Raw genomic sequence first — 26165 nt, 5'->3', positions numbered from 1 at the left:
CTAAATGATGCTGCAAATTTTTGTAACACAAAAAAACTAATCCAGCCACATCGTAAGCCGTCTGGAGGCATGATGAGTTGTTAGGATGAAGTTAGGATGAAAAACTGGATAAATTTCTGACGTGATTTTTTGCTAGAGTGAGGAAAGCAGACAGCAGTCTGTACATGAAGTCAGTGGACGGCATCACGGACTACTGAGAACAATTTTGGAATCCTATTTAAAGTTTGTGTTGGACTGTTAAGCACCAGTGACGAACACCAAAATGTAAGCCCATTTTCTGTTGTTTACACATTAATAAAATATGAAATGACAAGGATCTATTTTTTAGTATTTTTTTAATTTTTATATATATATATATATATATATAATTTTTTTCATGATACAAAACAACAATGAAGGGTTTTCCATTCATTCCATGGAACGAATATTTCATGTGGTGAAAGCTGGAACATGCCATTCAACGAGGCTTTGCCCCTCTTTCCTAACCTAACCTATCCTATTCACTGATTCTGCCCTGTGAAGTGGAACAGAGTCTGTGACTCCTCCTGGATGTGACACTAGTCTGATGTAGATTAATTTTCAAGCCAAGGACAGCGCTCATTTACAGGTGGGTGCATGTTATGTTGAGGGGAGAAACTGAAATAAATTAAATCATTTGGCAAAGGACTGCACCATTATGTTCCATTGTGAATTATATTTCTGTTAGATACCCCCCATTGGCTCATTACTAACAGCAGCCACAATATTAAGCTGTCATAAATTAAAAGAGAAGTTATTTTAAAATATCTAATATAATACTCAGAATCTTGCTTTCAATTACTATTCTAAAACTACCATTAAAATACATTTTCACCTTTGTTGAGAACAGAAAGACACATTTTGAATTCATTACCACTGAACCTTCAGATTTCTGTCCACTTTAAAAGTACATTGCCTAAAGCAACATTAAAGATATTGTGCCAGTTTTCCTCTTCCAGTTCAGCCAGACTGACCCAAAGTCAACACCACTCTCCAACATATAATAAGAGGCCACAGAGTCTCTAGACAAGGATGAGCAGTGAGTCTGTCAGCAGGATGTGACTGATGGTCTTCCTGTATGGAAAGCAAGAAGGTCCATAGCTACAGCTGTTTGCAGGAAAATTAATATAAAATATTTCACAAAAATTTGCATTGAAAGAAATTAAATGTCAGTTAGTTTTACACTTAAATCAAATAATGTAGTCAAAGTGACAGAACTTTCTTCTGTAATGAACAAATACAAAATCAAAATTGACATTTTATAGATATCTATATGTGTATACGAGGTGTGTTAGAAAAGTATCCGACCTTTTTATTTTATGCAAAAAATATATGGATTTGATTCATATGTTTTTACGTCAGCCAAGCTTGAACCTTCGTGCGCATGTGTGAGTTTTTTCACGCCTGTCGGTTGCGTCATTCACCTGTGGACAGGCTTTGAGTGAGCACTGGTCCACCCCTCTCATCGTTTTTCATTGCGAGGAAATGGCGGAATGATTTGGGCTTTGTTCCATCAAAATTTTTTCAGAAACTGTTAGAGACAGGCAGCTGGAAACCATTCAGAAAATTCACATGGCTTTCGGTGAAAATTTTATGTGCTTCACAGAGATTATGGAGTGTTACTACCGCTTTAAGGATGGCCCACAATGGCGCACGGCGTGCCGCGCTCCGAGCCATGATCGACAGGCAGAAACCACCATTTCATTTCTAAATGAATGGCTGTGTCGATCCAGGACCATCGTGTGCAATTTCTCTGGTTATCACAAGAGCTGGACATCAGCCATTTTCCGGCAGATTTCACTTTTAAGAAGAGATTTTGTCATGGAAAGCCGTGCGGAGGCTTCGTGCGTCACGACGGAGCCGCTGATGGAGCGAGACAAAGAACACCTCCGTTTTGGAGTGTCAGAGGACAAGTTGGGACATGCCTATCTCGGCTTTCAGTGGTTTACAAGTTGAGTGAGTATAAGAGAAATTGTGGAGAGCTGGGACTCTCAGACCATGAGAAGCAAAACTCTCTGGTCTGATGAGACAATTATTGTACTCTTTGCCATGAATGCCAGGCACCTTGTTTGGAGGAAACCAGGCACCATCTCTACAGTGAAGCATGAAGGTGGCAGCATCATGCTGTGGGGATGATGCTGCCTAGTCAGGATTGTTGGAAAGATGAATGCAGCAATGTACAGAGACATCCTGATGGAGCTTGAGAGGTGCTGCAAAGAGGACTCAGCAAAACTGGCCAAAGACAGGTGTGTGTCAAGCTTGCAACATCATATTCAAGAAGACCTGAGTTTGTAATTGCTGCCAAAGGTGCATCAATGAAGTATTGAGAAAACAGTCTGAATACTTATGTACCTGTGATTTCTTAGTTTGTATTTTTAATAAATTTGCAAAAAAAAAACCAAACAAAAAAAACAAACAAAAAAAAAACACTTTTTATGTTGTCATTATGGGGTATTGTGAGTAGAAGTTTGAGGGGAAAAATTTACTCCATTTTGGAATAAAGCTGTAACATAAAATGTGGAAAAAGTGAAGTGCTGTGAATACTTACTGGATGCATATATATGCATGTGTTTGAGATATGCTCAACCTACTCACCAGTGCAGTCTGAACTATTCCCCACATGAGAGATTTTTTTGGTAATTCACACTGCAAATGTGATTACTTTCTTCTATCCTCATGAAAATAAGGGTAAGAAGTGATAACCCTCCCAAATCAGTATATGAGTGCAGATGAGCTTACTGCTGTGCCTCTGTAACCACATCCATGGCTGTGGCAGCTGATAAAACTGAAGGCGAGTAGTCACTGACTGTAAATGTATTACTTTCCCACCTCCTGCACTTCATCTGTGCACTCCCTAGAGCTTGACTCTTGAGCCTGAAAATTAAAGCTTGACCTTGAACAAACACCAAATATTTCTTTCCAAAACCAGTTCTTCATCACATGATGATGATGGCGGTTCCCAAAACCTTAAACCTTCAGGTCAATTTTCACAGTAAATTAGTTTTCACACAAATGTACTTTTCAATATGAGAATCCAAAGCAATCAGGAGACAGAATCAAATTATTAAGTGGGAAAATTCTCTTAGACAGACTCAGACTTGGCAGATCGAACAGAGTCCCATTGGATTTGTGAGCCTACATACACTATTTCTTTCATTACATTTCCCCATTCCCCACTGAATCTCATCATTACTTCTGGAGTTCCCAAAAACCTTTTTGGGTTTGTGCATGGCTGTGGTAGTGAGCTAGATTGAATTGGTCAGTGGTTCCATTGTAAATGCATTTCTCCCACAATCCCTGTATTACAGTTTTAGCTCCACACTTCACACTGATTCCCGTTGTTATTGTAGAGGAATTTCTGTATGCGTAGGACACAGTGTGTGTGTCTGTGTATTAGGAAGGTAAGGAATATATGCCTTTATAAAAAGCATCAACAATGCGTTTTATAGAGCACATAAAACTTTAAACAGCAGGCCAATCCAGTGATACAGACCCTTATACTCTAGATGCAAGACAGTCACCCCATACACCAAAATTAACAGAACAAAAAAATGTCAGAGAATATGTTAGTTGGTGGTGTTGTATAAGGTCAGGTCAGGTCAGGTCTGGGAGTATGCACTGGTGTATGCACCTTTTATTTTACTTGCACATTTTATTTGCACATTTTTACTGCGAATTATTCAATGTTCATGAATGTTTATGTTAATTTTGTCAAGACAGGGTTGTTCATGCACCAGTCGCCTCAGGGCACAACTGGACAAACTCATTCAGTTGGCCAGCTACTGCATTCTGTCCTACCTCAGGCCATCTTGACTACTTCTTGCTGCTGGGTTCAGATACTTCAGGACGAGAGAGTGAGGCTGATGCTGCGCAACTCTCCCTCACTTTAATCAAAGTCAAGCGCATGTCATGACTTCATTCCTTATCACAATACCCCTTCATCCCAATCAACTTTTCTCCACTCTAACTCAAGTCCTGCGGCAATGGATTTGTGGCAAAGCGACAGGTGTGGACTCACTGGCAGTTGTAGTCACAACTCTACACGTAGACCGGACCAAGCCATAAAGTCGTTTTGCAGTGAACGAGACAGTGCTGGAATTCGGCAGCCCCCTGGTCGATGAAGCAGCCCTCTTCAGGACAGCACTGCTGCTCTTGCACTTAGCAAGACTTGTCTAGGAGAGGAAGGACAACTGACTGAGAAGTCTGCTGGCTATATGTTCTTCTGGATCAGGCGCGGATCAAATGATCAACGCGAGGCAGGTGCTGGCTTTGCTTTTAAGTCCAACTTGGCCAATAAGCTGGCAGTTCCCCCTATAGGGATAAATGATCACCTGATGACTGTCCACATGCTACTTCCCATGAATAGATTTGTCACATTGATTAGTGTCTATGCCCTCACCATGACAAACCCTCATGAATCTACAAGGATCTCAAGAATGCCATCATTGCTATACCTAGATCAGATAAGCTCATCATCTGCGATTTTAACATCCGTGTTTGCAGATATCATGAGTCATGGGAAGGTGTGCTGGGGAAGCATGGCATTGGCAGGTATAATAGCAATGGACTCCTCCTACTTAAAACCTGTGCCGCCCTTGACATTCTCATCACCAACTCAGTCTTCCCTCTTCTGACCTGTAACAAGACGTCGTGGATGCACCCCCGTTCCAAGCATTGGCATCGCTTGGACTATGTCATCAGGCAGAGGGACAGACAAGATGTTAGGGTCACCAAGACCATGTGTGGAGCTGAATGCTGGACTGACCACCATCTATTGATCTCCAACATGAATCATCACTCCATCATGAGTCATCACTCCACCAAGAAGGCCCCAAGGTGTCAGAGTCCCCAAGCGGTTGAGTGTCTCCAAACTTAAGAACGAATGCCATTCACACCTATGCAGATAGCAATGATGTGAAAAACTTCTACAGTGCCTTTAAGACCATGTACGGTCCCACTTTGTCTGGAACATCCTCTATCCTCAGTGCCAACGGGAACACAATCATCTTGGAGAGGGAGAGGATCCTCGAGCGCTGGGCAGAGCACTTCAACAGCGTCCTCAACTGCCCATCCACCATTAATGAAGAAGCCATAGCAAGATTGCCACAAGTCTCAGTGAGCAAGACTCTTGCTGATCCTCCTACTGAAGCGGAAGTATCAAAAGCCATCTGTTGTGTGGGCCGCCCGAAGAGGAAGTACTGCTGGCTCACCACCAGAGGGCACCCTGCCTGATGTCGGGCTTCAGGCACCAGAGGGCGCAGTCGCCTCTCAGGAGCACCAGGAGCCCGGAGCTGACAGCTGTCAGTCATCACCTCATCATCATTACATACCATAAAAGCCTGGGAGAGACATCACAACTCTGCCGAGTTATCAGCTTACCCGTCAGGTAAACTTGCTCAGCCGTTTTGTGCCGTACGCATACGTTTTTGCAGCACAGCTTTTTGCAGTCGTTAACCTTTTTGAACACTTGCAGAGTGTAGCCGAGTTTGTGGAAGTTGGGAGAGTTGGCGTCTCCACTCCTCACTTCTGACTTAAGTGTTACATAAGGCACTTCGCGTACTCTGAGTTCCTGTGTTTGGAGGTGGAGGTTTTTCCCTCAGGAAGGAACTGTACTTTTTTGCTGACTGTTTGCTGGGTGTACACACACCCATCGTAACCTGTTTGTTTTCCCTGCCAGCAGTACCGGATCTGACAGCTGGAAGCAGTGGCCACCTGGGGACTCAGGACTTGGCGGCTCCGGTGTATTGCAGGTCTCTGTTGGTGGTGGAACCTTGTGGGTCCCGGCTCTTCTCTGGATAGGTGTCTCCTACCCTCAGGCCTGCCCACACGTCACCTTTTGTGGAACTTTGATTGACAGACTAAAGCAGTATTTTTTGACCTGTAGTGCACATTTGCAGTATTAAATTGTATTTATTGGCATCTCTATTGTCCATTCATTTACGCCCCCTGGTGTGGGTCCGTGTCTTACACTTTCCCCAACAGGATAACTCGGCCAAACGTCATGGATTCCGAGGGGCACATACCATCCGTTGAACAATCAATGGAGATCCAAGGTGCACAGGCTCGAGCAGGAGACATGATGGGTGAGTTGCAGCAAATACTGACCACCCTCACTGCTTGGCTGGATTTGGTGACCGAGCAGAACATAATGCTCAATCGTAGGATGGAGGCTCTCGCCGCTCAAGTGGAAGCGCGCGGACAGGGTGCGGCTGCAGCTCCTCCTCCTGTGGACCTGTTGCTGAACAGAGACCTTCCAGTGGTCGTTCAACAAACCCCCCCCCCCATCCCCTGAAGCATACACTAGCCCTCTGGAACCGTACGGAGGTTGTGTCGAGATGTGCGCGGACTTCTTGATGCAGTGCTCACTCATCTTTGTACAACGTCCCGTTATGTACGCGTCAGACTCCAGCCGGGTGGCTTATGTCAGTTTGCTTCGAGGTGAGGCACGCGCCTGGGCTACGGCGCTTTGGGAACAGAATTTGCGGCTCCTAACGACATACACTGGGTTTGTGAGGGAGTTCAGACAGGTGTTCGATCACCCTAATCGAGGCGAAACTGCTTCTAACTTGCTGCTGTCAATTCGACAGGGGCGACGGAGCACCGCTGAGTATGCAGTCGACTTCCACGTCGCAGTAGCGAGAGCCGGCTGGAATATGGTAGCGCTCCACGCCACCTTTGTAAATGGACTGTCTCTGGTCCTTAAGGAGCACCTCTTGGCTAAGGACGAGCCGCGGGAATTAGACGGGCTTATCGACCTTGTTATACGGTTAGACAACCGATTAGAGGAAAGTCAACGGGAGCGAGACGAAGGGCGTGGCCAGGCACGAGCCGTCCCTCTCCCTTCCAGGTCTGAAACAGCGCCGCCTTCCCCACGCTCCAAAGCCAGAGCGCTCCGCGTGACGACAGCTCCCCCTGCTGATGAAGCTATGGACACGAGCAGGGCGAAAATGAGATCAGCTAACAGACAAAGGAGGCTGGCCCGTGGAGAGTGTTTTATCTGTGGCTCGAGTGAGCATTTGCAGAAGAATTGCCCCAAGCGGGTAAACGCCAACGCTCGCCCTTAGAGACTGGGCTAAGGGTGGGCCATAACACACACGCGGGAAATGCACGAAAATCCGCACAAGTCCTAGGTATGATCCTCTGTGGGGATTTAACCCTTCATGCCCCAGCACTCATCGACACGGGGTCAGAGGGGAATCTGCTTGATAGCAGATGGGCTAAGGAAGTAGGGCTCCCGCTAGTGGCCCTTCCTTCACCATTGAAGGTACAGGCACTAGATGGCACCCTTCTACCATTAATAACACACCAGACACAGCCCTTAACACTGGTTGTGTCTGGAAACCACAGGGAGGAGATTGTGTTTTTTTGTAACACCTTCTACCTCCAGAATTATTTTGGGTTATCTATGGATGAGTAAGCACAATCCCCAGATCGATTGGCCGACTGGGGTTGTGGCTCAATGGAGCAAAACCAGCCACCGGGAGTGTCTAAGATCCTCAGTCCCACCCGGTGCGACTGCTAAAGAGGAGGTCCGTGTTCCCCCCAATCTTACGGCGGTGCCGGCTGAGTACCATAATCTTGCTGACATTTTCAGCAAAGATATGGCACTCACCCTTCCCCCGCACCGACCGTATGATTGTGCCATTGATTTGATTCCGGGTGCTGAGTATCCATCCAGTAGACTGTACAATCTCTCATGCCCTGAGCGCGAATCAATGGAGACCTACATCCGGGACTCTTTAGCTGCCGGGTTAATCCGGAACTCTTCCTCCAACTCCGTCGCACCCGATCCGACCAAGGTAGCGGTGGTGAGAGATTGGCCCCAACCGGCAAGCCTTAGGAAGCTGCAACAGTTCCTCGGCTTCGCAAATTTCTACAGGAGGTTCATCAAGGGCTACAGTCAGGTGGTTGGTCCCCTGACAGCCCTGACCTCCCCAAAAGTCCCCTTCACCTGGTCGGATCAGTGCGAAGCCACGTTTAGGGAGTTGAAACACCGGTTCTCGACTGCGCCAGTTCTGGTGCAGCCCGATCCTAACCGCCAGTTTGTTGTTGAAGTGGATGCCTCTGACTCAGGGATAGGAGCCGTGCTGTCCCAGAGCAGGGAGTCTGATAAGGTCCTCCACCCTTGTGCCTATTTTTCCTGCAGGTTGACCCCAGCAGAACGGAACTATGACGTCGGCAATCGGGAGCTCCTGGCGGTGAAAGAGGCCCTGGAGGAGTGGAGACACTTGTTGGAGGGAACTGTGGGTCCATTCATGGTTTTCACTGACCATCGGAACCTGGAGTACATCCGGACCGCTAAGCGTCTGAACCCCAGGCAAGCCCATTGGTCACTGTTCTTTGGACGTTTTGACTTCCAGTTCACATACCGCCCCGGGACCAAAAACCAACAATCTGATGCACTGTCCCGGGTGCATGAAGAGGAGGTCAGAACAGAGCTGTCGGATCCACCTGACACCATCATCCCGGAGTCCGCTATCGTTGCCACCCTGACGTGGGACGTGAAGAACATCGTCAGGGAGGCCCTGACGCATCACCCGTACCCCGGTGGTGGACCATCGAACAGATTGTACGTCCCACCAGACGCAAGAGCTGCGGTCCTGGACTTCTGTCATGGTTCCAAGCTCTCCTACCATCCAGGGGTGCGAAGAACCGTGGCAGTGGTCCGGCAGAGATTCTGGTGGGCGTCAATGGAAGCCGATGTCCGGGAGTATGTCCAGGTCTGCACCACCTGTGCCAGGGGCAAGGCTGTACATCAACAAGAGAGAGGACTCCTCCAGCCGTTGCCGGTGCCTCGACGCCCCTGGTCCCATATAGGCCTGGACTTCGTCAAGGGTCTCCCTGCGTCCCAGGGAATGACTGCCATCATGACGATAGCAGACTGGTTCTCCAAGGCGGCCCACTTCGTGGCCCTCCCGAAGCTCCCGACGGCCCAGGAGACTGCAGACCTCCTGGTCCACCATGTCGTGCGTCTGCATGGTATCCCCACGAACATCATCTCAGACCATGGTCCTCAGTTCTCCTTGCAAGTCTGGAGGAGTTTCTGTACGGAACTGGGGGCCACCGTGAGCCTCTTGTCCAGGTACCACCCACAGAAAAATGGACAAGCAGAGCAGGCTAATCAAGATCTGGAGCAGGCCCTGAGATGTGTGACCTCCGTGCACCCGACAGCCTGGAGTCAACATCTGGCCTGGATCAAGTACGCCCACAACAGCCAAGTCTCATCGGCGACCGGCCTCTCCCCCTTCGAGGTGTGCTTGGGGTACCAGCCACCATTGTTTTCGGCTGTGGAGGGAGAGGTTGAGGTCCCCTCGGTCCAGGCCCACCTCAGAAGGTGCCGTCGGGTGTGGCGAACAGCCCGCTCTGCACTTCTGAAAGCCCGGACGAGGGCGAAGAGCCATGCAGATCACCGATGCACCCCGGCCCCCGCTTACCAGCCCAGGCAGGAGGTTTGGCTATCCACTAAGAACATCCCTCTGCACACGGACTCACCAAAACTGACAGACAGATACATCGGACCTTTTCCCATCATCAAAGTCATCAGTCCAGCCGCAGTGAAGCTTAAACTCCCAGCTTCACTGTGGATCCACCCGGTGTTTCATGTCTCCAAAATCAATCCCAGCCACACATCTGACCTCTGCACCCCCGGACCAGCGCCGCCTCCTGCCTGCATCATCGACGGCGAGCCTGCATGGATGGTACGCAGCCTCCTTGATGTTCACCGGAGGGGTTGGGTTATCAGTATCTGGTGGATTGGGAGGGGTACGGACCCGAAGAGCGCTCCTGGGTGAAGAGGAGCTTCATCCTGGATCCGGCCCTCCTGGTCGATTTCTACCAGCGACACCCCGACAAGCCTGGTCGGGCGCCAGGAGGTGCCTGTTGAGGGGTGGGGGGGTCCTGTTGTGTGGGCCGCCTGAAAAGGAGGTACTGCTGGCTCACCACCAGAGGGCACCCTGCCTGACGTCGCGCTTCAGGCACCAGAGGGCGCAGTCGCCTGTCAGGAGCACAAGGAGCCCGGAGCTGACAGCTGTCATTCATCACCTCATCATCATCACATACCATAAAAGCCTGGGAGAGACATCACAACTCTGCCGAGTTATCAGCTTACCCGTCAGGTAAACTTGCTCAGCCGTTTTGTGCCGTACGCATACGTTTTTGCAGCACAGCTTTTTGCAGTCGTTAACCTTTTTGAACACTTGCAGAGTGTAGCCGAGTTTGTGGAAGTTGGGAGAGTTGGCGTCTCCACTCCTCACTTCTGACTTAAGTGTTACATAAGGCACTTCGCGTACTCTGAGTTCCTGTGTTTGGAGGTGGAGGTTTTTCCCTCAGGAAGGAACTGTACTTTTTTGCTGACTGTTTGCTGGGTGTACACACACCCACCATAACCTGTTTGTTTTCCCTGCCAGCAGTACCAGATCTGACAGCTGGAAGCAGTGGCCACCTGGGGACTCGGGACTTGGCGGCTCCGGTGTATTGCAGGTCTCTGTTGGTGGTGGAACCTTGTGGGTCCCGGCTCTTCTCTGGATAGGCGTCTCCTACCCTCAGGCCTGCCCACACGTCACCTTTTGTGGAACTTTGATTGACAGACTAAAGCAGTATTTTTTGACCTGTAGTGCACATTTGCAGTATTAAATTGTATTTATTGGCATCTCTATTGTCCATTCATTTACGCCCCCTGGTGTGGGTCCGTGTCTTACACTTTCCCCAACAGGATAACTCGGCCAAACGTCATGGATTCTGAGGGGCACATACCATCCGTTGAACAATCAATGGAGATCCAAGGTGCACAGGCTCGAGCAGGAGACATGATGGGTGAGTTGCAGCAAATACTGACCACCCTCACTGCTTGGCTGGATTTGGTGACCGAGCAGAACATAATGCTCAATCGTAGGATGGAGGCTCTCGCCGCTCAAGTGGAAGCGCGCGGACAGGGTGCGGCTGCAGCTCCTCCTCCTGTGGACCTGTTGCTGAACAGAGACCCTCCAGTGGTCGTTCAACAAACCCCCCCCCCCCATCCCCTGAAGCATACACTAGCCCTCTGGAACCGTACGGAGGTTGTGTCGAGACGTGCGCGGACTTCTTGATGCAGTGCTCACTCGTCTTTGTACAACGTCCCGTTATGTACGCGTCAGACTCCAGCCGGGTGGCTTATGTCAGTTTGCTTCGAGGTGAGGCACGCGCCTGGGCTACGGCGCTTTGGGAACAGAATTTGCGGCTCCTAACGACATACACTGGGTTTGTGAGGGAGTTCAGACAGGTGTTCGATCACCCTAATCGAGGCGAAACTGCTTCTAACTTGCTGCTGTCAATTCGACAGGGGCGACGGAGCACCGCTGAGTATGCAGTCGACTTCCACGTCGCAGTAGCGAGAGCCGGCTGGAATATGGTAGCGCTCCACGCCACCTTTGTAAATGGACTGTCTCTGGTCCTTAAGGAGCACCTCTTGGCTAAGGACGAGCCGCGGGAATTAGACGGGCTTATCGACCTTGTTATACGGTTAGACAACCGATTAGAGGAAAGTCAACGGGAGCGAGACGAAGGGCGTGGCCAGGCACGAGCCGTCCCTCTCCCTTCCAGGTCTGAAACAGCGCCGCCTTCCCCACGCTCCAAAGCCAGAGCGCTCCGCGTGACGACAGCTCCCCCTGCTGATGAAGCTATGGACACGAGCAGGGCGAAAATGAGATCAGCTAACAGACAAAGGAGGCTGGCCCGTGGAGAGTGTTTTATCTGTGGCTCGAGTGAGCATTTGCAGAAGAATTGCCCCAAGCGGGTAAACGCCAACGCTCGCCCTTAGAGACTGGGCTAAGGGTGGGCCATAACACACACGCGGGAAATGCACGAAATCCGCACAAGTCCTAGGTATGATCCTCTGTGGGATTTAACCCTTCATGCCCCAGCACTCATCGACACGGGGTCAGAGGGGAATCTGCTTGATAGCAGATGGGCTAAGGAAGTAGGGCTCCCGCTAGTGGCCCTTCCTTCACCATTGAAGGTACAGGCACTAGATGGCACCCTTCTACCATTAATAACACACCAGACACAGCCCTTAACACTGGTTGTGTCTGGAAACCACAGGGAGGAGATTGTGTTTTTTGTAACACCTTCTACCTCCAGAATTATTTTGGGTTATCTATGGATGAGTAAGCACAATCCCCAGATCGATTGGCCGACTGGGGTTGTGGCTCAATGGAGCAAAACCAGCCACCGGGAGTGTCTAAGATCCTCAGTCCCACCCGGTGCGACTGCTAAAGAGGAGGTCCGTGTTCCCCCCAATCTTACGGCGGTGCCGGCTGAGTACCATAATCTTGCTGACATTTTCAGCAAAGATATGGCACTCACCCTTCCCCCGCACCGACCGTATGATTGTGCCATTGATTTGATTCCGGGTGCTGAGTATCCATCCAGTAGACTGTACAATCTCTCATGCCCTGAGCGCGAATCAATGGAGACCTACATCCGGGACTCTTTAGCTGCCGGGTTAATCCGGAACTCTTCCTCCAACTCCGTCGCACCCGATCCGACCAAGGTAGCGGTGGTGAGAGATTGGCCCCAACCGGCAAGCCGTAGGAAGCTGCAACAGTTCCTCGGCTTCGCAAATTTCTACAGGAGGTTCATCAAGGGCTACAGTCAGGTGGTTGGTCCCCTGACAGCCCTGACCTCCCCAAAAGTCCCCTTCACCTGGTCGGATCAGTGCGAAGCCACGTTTAGGGAGTTGAAACGCCGGTTCTCGACTGCGCCAGTTCTGGTGCAGCCCGATCCTAACCGCCAGTTTGTTGTTGAAGTGGATGCCTCTGACTCAGGGATAGGAGCCGTGCTGTCCCAGAGCAGGGAGTCTGATAAGGTCCTCCACCCTTGTGCCTATTTTTCCTGCAGGTTGACCCCAGCAGAACGGAACTATGACGTCGGCAATCGGGAGCTCCTGGCGGTGAAAGAGGCCCTGGAGGAGTGGAGACACTTGTTGGAGAGAACTGTGGTTCCATTCATGGTTTTCACTGACCATCGGAACCTGGACTACATCCGGACCGCTAAGCGTCTGAACCCCAGGCAAGCCCATTGGTCACTGTTCTTTGGACGTTTTGACTTCCAGTTCACATACCGCCCCGGGACCAAAAACCAACAATCTGATGCACTGTCCCGGGTGCATGAAGAGGAGGTCAGAACAGAGCTGTCGGATCCACCTGACACCATCATCCCGGAGTCCGCTATCGTTGCCACCCTGACGTGGGACGTGAAGAACATCGTCAGGGAGGCCCTGACGCATCACCCGTACCCCGGTGGTGGACCATCGAACAGATTGTACGTCCCACCAGACGCAAGAGCTGCGGTCCTGGACTTCTGTCATGGTTCCAAGCTCTCCTACCATCCAGGGGTGCGAAGAACCGTGGCAGTGGTCCGGCAGAGATTCTGGTGGGCGTCAATGGAAGCCGATGTCCGGGAGTATGTCCAGGTCTGCACCACCTGTGCCAGGGGCAAGGCTGTACATCAACAAGAGAGAGGACTCCTCCAGCCGTTGCCGGTGCCTCGACGCCCCTGGTCCCATATAGGCCTGGACTTCGTCAAGGGTCTCCCTGCGTCCCAGGGAATGACTGCCATCATGACGATAGCAGACTGGTTCTCCAAGGCGGCCCACTTCGTGGCCCTCCCGAAGCTCCCGACGGCCCAGGAGACTGCAGACCTCCTGGTCCACCATGTCGTGCGTCTGCATGGTATCCCCACGAACATCATCTCAGACCATGGTCCCCAGTTCTCCTTGCAAGTCTGGAGGAGTTTCTGTACGGAACTGGGGGCCACCGTGAGCCTCTCGTCCAGGTACCACCCACTGAAAAATGGACAAGCAGAGCAGGCTAATCAAGATCTGGAGCAGGCCCTGAGATGTGTGACCTCCGTGCACCCGACAGCCTGGAGTCAACATCTGGCCTGGATCAAGTACGCCCACAACAGCCAAGTCTCATCGGCGACCGGCCTCTCCCCCTTCGAGGTGTGCTTGGGGTACCAGCCACCATTGTTTTCGGCTGTGGAGGGAGAGGTTGAGGTCCCCTCGGTCCAGGCCCACCTCAGAAGGTGCCGTCGGGTGTGGCGAACAGCCCGCTCTGCCCTTCTGAAAGCCCGGACAAGGGCGAAAAGCCATGCAGATCACCGATGCACCCCGGCCCCCGCTTACCAGCCCAGGCAGGAGGTTTGGCTATCCACTAAGAACATCCCTCTGCACATGGACTCACCAAAACTGACAGACAGATACATCGGACCTTTTCCCATCATCAAAGTCATCAGTCCAGCCGCAGTGAAGCTTAAACTCCCAGCTTCACTGTGGATCCACCCGGTGTTTCATGTCTCCAAAATCAATCCCAGCCACACATCTGACCTCTGCACCCCCAGACCAGCGCCGCCTCCTGCCTGCATCATCGACGGCGAGCCTGCATGGATGGTACGCAGCCTCCTTGATGTTCACCGGAGGGGTTGGGTTATTAGTATCTGGTGGATTGGGAGGGGTACGGACCCGAAGAGCGCTCCTGGGTGAAGAGGAGCTTCATCCTGGATCTGGCCCTCCTGGTCGATTTCTACCAGCGACACCCCGACAAGCCTGGTCGGGCGCCAGGAGGTGCCTGTTGAGGGGTGGGGGGGTCCTGTTGTGTGGGCCGCCTGAAAAGGAGGTACTGCTGGCTCACCACCAGAGGGCACCCTGCCTTACGTTGCGCTTCAGGCACCAGAGGGCGCAGTCGCCTGTCAGGAGCACAAGGAGCCCGGAGCTGACAGCTGTCATTCATCACCTCATCATCATCACATACCATAAAAGCCTGGGAGAGACATCACAACTCTGCCGAGTTATCAGCTTACCCGTCAGGTAAACTTGCTCAGCCGTTTTGTGCTGTACGCACACGTTTTTGCAGCACAGCTTTTTGCAGTCATTAACCTTTTTGAACACTTGCAGCTTGTAGCCGAGTTTGTGGAAGTTGGGGGAGTTGGTGTCTCCACTCCTCACTTCTGACTTGATTAAGTGTTACATAAGGCACTGCACATACTCTGAGTTCCTGTGTTTGGAGGTGGAGGTTTTTCCCTCAGGAAGGAACTGTACTTTTTTGCTGACTGTTTGCTGGGTGTACACACACCCATCGTAACCTGTTTGTTTTCCCTGCCAGCAGTACCGGATCTGACAGCTGGAAGCAGTGGCCACCTGGGGACTCAGGACTTGGCGGCTCCGGTGTATTGCAGGTCTCTGTTGGTGGTGGAACCTTGTGGGTCCCGGCTCTTCTCTGGATAGGTGTCTCCTACCCTCAGGCCTGCCCACACGTCACCTTTTGTGGAACTTTGATTGACAGACTAAAGCAGTATTTTTTGACCTGTAGTGCACATTTGCAGTATTAAATTGTATATATTGGCATCTCTATTGTCCGTTCATTTACATCCCCTGGTGTGGGTCCGTGTCTTGCACTTTCCCCAACACAATCAAGTCCATGTCCAGTGGGAAGGCACCTGGTGCTGACTCCATTCCAGCCAAAATCTATGCTTCTGGAGGACCTAAACTGGTCAAGATCCTCACAAGCCTGTTCAATCTGATGTGGTCTCAAGAAAGTCTCCCACAGGACTTTAAAGACGCTTCCATAGTTCACCTTTACAAGCGCAAAAGGAACAGATTTGTATGTGATAACCATCATGGCATTTCCTTGCTCTCCATTGCTGGAAACATCTTGGGCCACATTCTGCTCAATCGCCTCATTGAACACCTGGAAGTCGGCCTGCTACCTGAAAGCCAGTGTGGATTCCGTACAGGACAAAGTACCATCGACATGATCTTTGCAGCTCGGCAACTCCAAGAAAAGTGCAAGGAGCAGAACGTTGGTCTGTACACCACTTTTGTGGACCTTACCAAAGTGTTTGATTCTGTTTGCCATGAGGGGTTGTGGAAGGTCATGTCCAAGCACGGTTACCCTCTCAAATTCATCGCAAAGGCCCAGCAGTTTCATAATGGCATGAACAAAAAAGTACATGACAATGGAGAGTTCTCTCAGTCATTTCCCATCACCAATGGAGTCAAACAGGGCTGTGTGCTAGCCCCCACCCTATTCAGCATGGAGTACTCAGCCATGATGACAGACGCCTACCACAACGGTGACATCAGTTTTGGCTTTCATTATCATATGGACAGAAATGTTCATGAAGAGACAGCTCGTGACTTCATCTTTGCTGACAATTGTGCACTGAACACTAGGTCAGAGTCAGAAATGAAGCGCAGCCTAGACCAGTTAGCTAAAGCCTGTGATGACTTCGATCTCACAATTTCAACCAAAAAGACTGAGGTCCTAAACAACCAGCCCCTGCAGCTCCCTATATAGAGCCCCACATCACTGTCAGTGGTCAGAGTCTAGATGTGGTAGACAAGTTTGTATACCTTGGCAGTACTCTTTCACACTCCACTAATATTGATGAGGAACTGGCCTACAGAATCCCGAGAGCTAGCACTGCCATTGGTAGGTTTAGGGACAGGGTATGGGGGTGTAGAAGACTGAGCCTTGACACCAAGCTCAAAGTCTACAGAGTAGTAGTTCTGCCATCTCTGATATATACCTGCAAGACTTGGAACGTATACAGTCGTCATGCCAAGCAGATCAACGCACTTCCACATGAGATGTCTCAGGAACCTACTCCATGTGACGTGGTGCGACAAAGTCCCAGACACCGATGTGCTCCAGTGGGCTAAAATGGAGAACATTCATGCCATCCTTATACGTTCTCAGCTTCGATGGGCTGGTCATATCTACCACATAGATGACTGTCGTCTCCCTAAAAGACTACTCTATGGCGAGCTGTCCAGAGGCAAGTGCTGTCTTGGTAGACCAAAGCTACGCTACAAAGACAATTTGAAGGCATCCCTCAAGCTTTGCGGCATACATCCTGGGAAAAGTCTGCTGAGAACTGTCCTGTCTGGCGCTCCCTCATAATATTTGGCGTGACTGCCTTTGAGGAGAGGCACATCAGGGAGAAAGAGCTACATTGGCAGAGAAGGAAAAACACCGATAGTTCCACCTCCGCCCTTGGCTCAGCCCTGCTCATTCCATGTCCCCACTGCAAGAGACTCTTCAAGATGAAGACTGGCCTAATCGGCCATCTTCGCACTCACCCCACCCCCCAGTGATTCGTAGAAGTCATAGTCATCTTTGCAGCTGAAGGACAAACATCATTGTATATTTATACATGCCATACAGAGTGCAGCTCAAACCAAAACTCAAATTCCTTGTATTCTTGTGGATACTTGGCAAATAAAGGCTATTCTGATTCTGGTGCTGCGCATTGGTGCATCCAGCACCCTATGGGACCGTCATGGGCCCCAGATGGCAATCACCCAGGTGAACAACTGCTCCATCCTCACCTCTGGAAAGTAACCATTTATCTGCCACAGCCACGTGAAACATGAGTGTAACTTTGGCTTTCATGGGCAGTTGGGGTCCTCAACACTGACTTCCCCTCCATGATGGCTCATGTTCAGAATAATGTTCCACATGGCCAAAATGTGGTACTTCACATTCCCTCACAATTTAAGTAACACTGTTTATCTTAGTCTTTCTAAGAAACCACTTGTTTGACAATATGGATTCCAGTGGAACTCAAAGATCATCTGAAGAGACCGCGTACTAAAGACATCTCATCAGATCTTCAGTCGCTGGTCCATCCAGTTCTCACAACCACACAATAAGACAGGATCCACCAGGATGTTAAAGACTTGGTGCTTTGTTCTTGTTAGAAAAGTTAATGTTGTCAATGCTCTGTAAAATATATTTACCATGATAATTGTCTTAGTAATTGATTGAACAATGCCATGGAAGAGGAAGTGTACAAAGAGCAGAGACAAGATTGATGAGGCGTTCATCAGTGCATGATGAGCAAGAAGGAAAGGACTATTCATCTGATTGTCTTATGCTATATGATGAGACGAGACAATGTTTCATCTGTGTATGATGAACAACCAAGGAATGGATTTTTGAGAGTGATTCTCTTATACTATCAAATGCTTTCATTTAATGGACTGCATTTATATAGCGGTTTTCCATCTGCATCAGACGCTCAAAGTGCTTTACAATTATGCCTCACATTCACCCATTCACACAGACACATTCACACACCGATGTCAGGGTGCTGCCATGCAAGGCCATCACTACACATTGGGAGCAACTTGGGGATTAAGGACCTTACCCACGGGCCCTTGGTAATTTTCCAGTCAGGCTGGGATTATAACCAAGGATCATCTAGTCTCAAGGCCAACGCTTAACCACTAGACCATCACCTCCCCAAATGTCCACCAACCGCTGGCATTGGTCACACACCCATGTCATCAAGACCATCACTCATCTTGAGGATAATCAACCCAGGTCAGAAAGGACACCAAACCCTCTCCCAACCAGGCAACAAGAGAACCATCAAAAACACCCCACAAAAAGTCCCCACCCACAGACCAAATCTCTGCCTAAGGGCACTGGGGGGGAGCCAGACCCATAGAGACCCAAAGCAATAAGGTCCCCCAGACCTTGTAGCACCTTGGGACTGTATAAGTGGCTTGAAAACTGAATGTACTCATATTTGTCTCCAGACTTTACACTCTGAATAACATGTACCTTTAAAGCTTTAAATGAAGAAAGATCTTAGAAACTGAAACCTGTTTCCCCTGGTGTCTTATTTGTTGTATGTGTCAGTGTTTCTAGGTAATTTTCCTAACAGTTCTCCTGCAAAGATATCTGTATCACCAAACACTTCTGTCCAGTGACCACATGGCTACACAAACTCTTGCCAGGTGTCTCTCAATCTCAAAAGCCATGGACCCAGAGACATGAATGTCACTGCAGTGATAAGTGAATCTGTCTAGACGTTCAACATTTTCACCAAGTATACAGTGGGGAAAATAAGTATTTGACCCCCTGTCAGTTTTGCAGGTTTTCCCACGTACAAAGAATGGAGAGGTCTGTAATTTTTATCGTAGGTACACTTCAACTGTGAGAGAAAGAATCTAAAAAAAAAAAAAAAAAATCCAGAAAATCACACTGTATGATTTTTAAATAATTAATTTGGATTTTATTGCATAAAATAAGTATTTGACTCCCTACCAACCAGCAAGAATTCTGGCTCTCACAGACCTGTTATTTTTTTCTTTAAGAAGCCCTCTTATTCTGCACTCTTTACCTGTATTAACTGCACCTGTTTAAACTTGTTACCTGTATAAAAGACACCTGTTCACACACTGAATCAATCACACTCCAACCTGTCCACCATAGCCAAGACCAAAGAGCTGTCTAAGGACATCAGGAACAAAACTACAGACCTGCACAAGGCTGGGACGGACTACAGGACAACAGGCAAGCAGCTTGGTAGAAGACAACAACTGTTATGATTATTTATTAGAAAGTGGAAGAAACACAAGACGACTGTCAATCTCCCTCAGCCTGGGATTCCATGCAAGATCTCACTTTATGGGATAAGGAGGACCTGATCAATGACCTGAAGAGAGCTGAGGCCACAGTCACAAAGATTACATTAGTAACACATGATCCTGTCATGGTTTAAAATCCTGCAGAGCAGCAAGGTCCCCCTGCTCAAGCCAGCACATGTCCAGGCCCGTTTGTAGTTCACCAGTGACCATCTGGATGATCCAGAGGAGACATGGGAGAAGGTCATGTGGTCAGATGAGACCAAAATAGAGCTTTTTGGAATCAACTCCACTTACCATGTTTAGAGGATGAGAACAACCCCAAGAAAACCATCCCAACCGTGAAGCATGGGGGTGGAAACATCATACTCTGGGGGTGCTCTTCTGCAAAGGGGACAGGACGACTGCACCGTATTGAAGGGAGGATGGATGGGGTCATGTATTGCGAGATTTTGGCAAACAACCTCCTTCCCTCAGTAAGAGCATTGAAGATGGGTCATGGCTGGGTCTTCCAGCATGACAATGACCCCAAACACACAGCCAGGGCAACTAAGAAGGGGCTCTGTAAGAAGCATTTCAAGGTCCTGGAGTGGCCTGGCCAGTCTCCAGACCTGAACTCAATAGAAAATCTTTGGAGGGAGCTGAAACTCCAATCCTGAAAGATCTGGAGAACATCTGTATGGAGGAGTGGACCAAAATCCCTGTTGCAGTGGGTGAAAACTTGGTCAAGAACTACAGGAAACGTTTGACCTCTGTAATGGCAGACAAATGTTTCTGTACCAATTGTTAAGCTCTGTTTTTCTAGGGGTCAGATACTTATTTTATGCAATAAAATGCAAATTAATTATTTAAAAATTATACAATGTGATTTACTGGATTTTTTTTAGATTCTGCCTCTCACAGTTGAAGTGTACCTATGATAAAAATTACAGACCTCTCCATTCTTTGCAGGTGGGAAAGCCTGCAAAACTGACAGGGGGTCAAATACTTATTTTCCCCACTGTAGTTACACTTGTCCATGAAGTTACTGAAAGGTTGGATGTTTATCTTGTTTCAGGACAAGTGCAAACCCAGACATTCTAATTCCTCATTCCACTTCTCAACTGCTGATTCCGCAAAGATCACAGCATCATTTGTGAGAGTAAGGTTGTTTCCTAGCAAACACAAGCACCTAAGCTAAAGAATTCCAAAAGCCTTCCCAGCAAATGAAGCATGCTGAGAATTGAGCAGTTATTATTAAACAAAACTACACTGAAAATAATGTCCATATGAGCAGTTTAAAGCTAAACTTACCAGACAGAGATGTAATCAGTGACAGGCTCGGTCTGTAGTAAAGTGAAGTTGATATAAACTCCATGTCCATGAGGAACCGTGATCAGCCAGTTACAGTCTTGGGAGTTGGGATATTCATTGGGGTACTGAGGTGAATAGATAGTCCCATTCTCAGCTGTGATGTTGTAGCCGCAAGGAGCTAGAAAAGGAGCATTTTAAAATGAAAAACATTAGAGGGTTGATGCGTAACATGCATGCTCTATACACCATCATATAAACATACAAGAAAATATACATATGGTGTTTTTGACTGATTTCATTTGACTTCTGTGGGATGTTATTATGAAGCCATTTATGCAAATCAATCACAAATATTTTGCTGATCAAGATGTGCTTTAACCCTCTGGGGTCCAATGGCATTTTCTGGACAGTTCACTCGCCTGGCATAAGTGTTTTATTATTGCTGTTAAAAGCTCACCCTGTATCCCACAATCAACTAGTATGTCTCTTTTTTTCAGAACAACTTGTACTTTCAGAATATATATGCTATAGTTGTGTTTTATAAGTGTAATAAAGGTTTACAATCAAAAATAAGAAAGAAAAAAATAAAGCGGAAAATAATTTTCACACACATTTATTCAAATCACACAGCAAACTATAATAAACAACTATTTTAACACTTTATAAAGGTTGATTGGGGTCTTGCTTAAAAAATGTACAAAAATAAAGGTTTTTAAATAAACACAAATGCACATTTTGAACAATATATACAAAATAGTCTATGAGTTTTGTTTGTCTTTATGCCACATCTCAAAGCAATTTCTGTCTGCTATTACACAAAGGCTTACAACAGAAACTTTATATTTCCATGGCATTTGACTCTCTCTTGGAATGTGTTCCTGCAGTGTAAAGAGCTTCTCCTCAGACTCTGAGGCTCTCTTTACACCCCCCCCCCCCCATTCAATTCATATGCATAAACGGAACTTTACGAGTGAGAGCGAGAGGCTTAAGCCCCTGTCACAGTGGCGTATTCGTAGAGCTGCTCATTGCAGCGTTGTGTTTCATTTAAATACGCCCGAAATATGCACGCACTCAGCCTTTAACAGTGTTCCTTCATACTTGCAGCTGCGTGTGTTGGTGTTTTAATGTATGCACACAGTCTCGTGTGCCTTGTTGCACCAGTTTCAGTGCTATTTTCTGCCTCTGGAAGTGTGCTCTGTTCTCTACTGCATGGTGTGATGCAGCTCAAAAACAGTCATTTAACATTACTATTATTATTATTAATATTTTTTTTTTATGCAGCGAGTGCGCATTTATTTCAGTCACAGCTATTTTCAGTTTTGATTAGACTGATCGATTAGGGCATTTGATGAGTGCACCGACATGCAGCGAGTGCTCGTTTATTTTAAAGAGTCACAGCTCTTTTCAGCTTTGATCAGACTGATCAATCAGGGCGATTGATGAGTGCACCGACATGCAGCGAGTGCGCATTTATTTTAAAGAGACACAGCTCTTTTCAGCTTTGATCAGACTGATCAATCAGGGCGATTGATGAGTGCACCGACATGCAGCGAGTGCGCGTTTATTTTAGAGTCACAGCTCTGACACACACAGAGAGAGAGAGTGAGAGAGAGAGAGAGAGAGCGCGAGAGAGTGCTTTTATGAAACGATGCGACAAAGTGAAACAGTCCTCATATAATTAGTCCAGTATGATAAAGTGAAGCAACAATCTTGCAGTATTTATAGCTCCAGAAGAACAACAGGGAGATGTGAAATGGTGTCCAGTATGGTGTTGCAGCGTGGGTGGGCTCACAACAGCGGACAGTAGCACGGCGCTGCGAGTACTCGCGTGAAGGCTCCATGCTGTGCTGTACACCGAAGAAAATTAAACAGGTTTAATTTCTTCCATCCTATGCGCGTAGCCCTCAACATACTGCTACGTATTGAGAAAAAACTCCTCGTGAAATGGGCGGAGAGCTGCTCATTACAGCATAGATGATAGGCTGTAATGAGCAGCTCTACGAATATGCCACTTTGACAGGCCCTTTATTCAACAATTCCTGGCCAAGTACTGAGCTATTTCTCCCAGTGAAAATCTTTGGTGGACCACATGAGGTTGTATGAGGGCCTTCTTATGCTGATCACCTTCATTAATATGCGCAATGCTGCACTTTTATGCATGGAGCCAGCAGCCAGGGTGCTCTTCAAACAGCATTCACATGCCAGAGAGTAACACAATCCTTCTACAAATGATCTTTGGGATACCATGTGAGACTGCTCTGCCCTACAATTGGATATTGGAAAACCATGTGATGGTGAACCATTTCCGATTGGACACTCACATTGGGCCTCATGTATCAATGTTGCATACGGTGATATTTGAGCGTATATGGGGTGTACGCCAAAATGGCTGCGCTACTTGGCATTTATCAATGTGGTCGTTGGCGTACGGTCAGCTGAAAATATACACCAGGTTGAGAGGTGGTGTAAATTATACACCAAAATGAACCAGCACTGGAATCCACATAAAAATGAAAATGATCAACATGATAAACAGTGCCATCATACAAATCAATACATATGTTAAATAAATAACACTTTCTTGATTGTCTCGAGCACGATCCGTGGCCACAGCGCTGACCGCAAAGAAACCGCTGCTCGCCTTTTTCTACAGACTTTGAGCCTGGAGCCAGAGCAGCGCTGAGCTTAACTTTATGTTGTGTGTTGGGGGGGGGGTTTGGCTGGACAAGGTTGGGTTGTTTTGTGTTTATTTTCCTTCCCAGGTGATTTGGGGCTGTTCTCTGAGGAAAATGTGCTGCAGAAGAGTCTCTCTCCTCTGTTACAATGATTGGCTGCACCTGTTGCATTCTCGTGTGGCTCTCTATCAGGACAATCCACGACACCTGTGATGTTCACGTGCAGATCTGAAGACTTCCAGCTGGTATCAATGTAGTGATGAAGAACTACATTTAAGCCAGCAGTGAGTTGGATAAGATTGTCGGAGAATACAACCTTGTGACGACCGTGTGGGGACGCTGAGGGCCGTTTCAGAGTCTGACATTGCGCCTGTGAAGGAGGACGAGGGTGAGAGACAAACATTGTCAGCACACGGCAGAGGTGAATATTCTGAAAAGTTTATCCGTGAATGTAAATTGGCGTCTTATATGCAGCTATAAGTAATTATTGGTGGAAAGTGTTTGGCGTGCTCCTCACGGCAGTGGCGTGCGGATTAATGATCCTCCACTAGCTGTGAGCAGCAGCCTCCTTGAATTAAGTTGGAATTCAGACCTAAATGTGTAGCTGATAAGTTTGCCTCCAAACAATATTTCGTAGTAATAGTGTTGAATAATCTCATCTCTGTTCCTCCTTCGCAGAGTACAGTTCTAGGAAAAAGTCACCTGGGGGGGGGGTGTCGGCGGAACTCCTGAGTCCTGAACGTTCGGACTCCGACTGTTGAGATGCTGAGAGAGCGCGCCGCCTTTTCACCTCACCAGAACTTTAATTAATTAGTATTTTATGTATAGCACAAAGGGGAGAAAAATAAATGTTTTCTTTTTGGAACTGCTTCTGATTATTTCATGCTGGCTTCAGTCAGATACTGGACCGCTCCTCACTCCGCGTCTTATCCATAACACTTTATGTGGTGTGATCGTTTTAGACAATGGAATTGATAATTACAACTGTAGTGTTGTCATTCCCTTCACCCGTGCTGCAATCAGATTTTGTCTTCTCCATTCGTTTGTTACAATAAAATAAATAAAGAAATACATTTTAAAAATAAAGAAATCTGAAAAATTAGGCGTGTCTTATTAATTGAGCTAGCAAATATTCACGTCAAGAATTATTGACATATGAAAAAAGAATACAGTGGTCCCTCGCTATAACACGGTTCACCTTTCGCGGCCTCGCAGTTTCGCGGATTTTTTTAGTCCAATTTTGCATGCTTTTTTTACACTGCATTGTGGTCTGCATGTCTATTTATAAGAATCTTCTCGCCCAGAAGAAAAAACAGTGCCAACAACTACCCATAACTGTGTTCTTCACTCGGAAAAAGACACCTGCTGCGAGGTTTGACTCATTGTAAAAAGACGCAGCATCAGGACGAAGAGGCGCGATCAGAGGAACTGTGAAATACTGGTCAGTCGATATTAATAATTTCTTATGTGTCCAACCTCGTAGGTTGATCGTTAAAGTTAAATTCGTTAGTTCTAAAAGCCATCATAATTATTTATAGGAAACGTTCTATTTTTATTTCTCAAACAAATGTTTGGGCCTGAAAACAGGTTAGTCTTATTTCTCTACAAAGGTTTGAACTTTGACAGTGTTTACATACGAGAGAAAAGTGAGAAAATGTTCATGCCTGATTGAGAAAAGTGTATAAAGTGGTTTTACAGGGGTTTTACAGCTTTAAAATGTCTAGAATAATTGTAAAAAATAACGCTGACTACTTCGCGGACTTCGCTTATTGCGGGCTATTTTTAGAATGTAACTCCCGCGATAAACAAGGGACCACTGTAACACTTTTTTGATTATACTACAAAACAATTAATACGACGGCCGCTTCTGACGATCTATTGGCACGCGTCGTGATTGGTGGAGTTCTTTTTCTTTGCCGTCTTCCTGGCTTCCATGTCATAAAATGAGGGTGTGTCTGAAGCATAGTCTGAATATTTATGAGCGTGTTCATTATAATTACGATTGTTTTCACCCGCCACATTTATCAAGGTCACGTCAGGCGTACGCTGGAAATGGGCAGGTGGGCACTGCTTGATACATGTCACAGCAACTTTGGTGTACTTCAAATTTACATCGTAAATTTACGCCACAAGTGCGCAACGTTGATACATGAGGCCCATTGTGCACATCATCACACAGGTTGAGGAGTACAAAGATGGTGGATGGGTGGCTCGAAAGTCTGCAGAGTTAACGTTTTAGCAAAAAAAAGTAAGTTTCTATCTCATATCATTAAAAAGTTATTTATAATTTATTAAAACTTGGTCTCAATCGTCGTATACAACGGCGTCGGCCCCAGAGGGTTAAATCAGCTATCAACGCTTCTTGGTTGTTGAGATACTTTTGTTCTCAAAAATGATGAGTGAGAAAGAGGTAACAGCAGGATGCATGAAACTGATATAGTAAATGTATCAACCCCACACAGAAGAGAGAACATTGGAAGGGAAAGTTAGGGTCATATGAAATTGGATACTTAAAGTTTTCTTTTGTTTTTCATTGTGTGTGTGTGTGTGTGTGTGTGTGTGTGTGTGTGTATGTGTGTGTGTGTGTGTGTGTGTGAGTGTTAAGTGTTGAAATAAAATAAGAAATATGTGTTCATAATGCAAGCTGTCAGGTTTAATTTGATTTTATTTAGCAGGGCAACCACTGGATTAATTGAGCCAGTGAGTCCACAAAATTTCTGTAGGTAACTAAAAACTACACAATATTCAGCTTTAAAACTTTGGGTTCT

The 26165-nt window shown here is 47.4% G+C and overlaps 1 protein-coding gene across 1 annotated transcript in view; it reads right to left on the bottom strand.

Annotated features, from left to right (window-relative positions):
• The window catches only part of LOC117503844 (CUB and sushi domain-containing protein 1-like), a 2069078-nt gene that overhangs the window by 316965 nt on the left and 1725948 nt on the right, over positions 1-26165 (bottom strand). Inside the window, exon 45 of the mRNA XM_034163109.1 lies at positions 20723-20900. Within this exon, the coding sequence (XP_034019000.1) occupies positions 20723-20900 (178 nt within the window). The remainder of the gene's footprint in view (positions 1-20722; positions 20901-26165) is intronic.

The sequence above is a fragment of the Thalassophryne amazonica genome, chromosome 2 (genome assembly GCF_902500255.1).
Source record: "Thalassophryne amazonica chromosome 2, fThaAma1.1, whole genome shotgun sequence".
Lineage (NCBI taxonomy): Eukaryota > Metazoa > Chordata > Actinopteri > Batrachoidiformes > Batrachoididae > Thalassophryne > Thalassophryne amazonica.
Note: the sequence above shows the minus strand (reverse complement) of the source record. Positions and strands in the feature narration are given on the sequence as shown.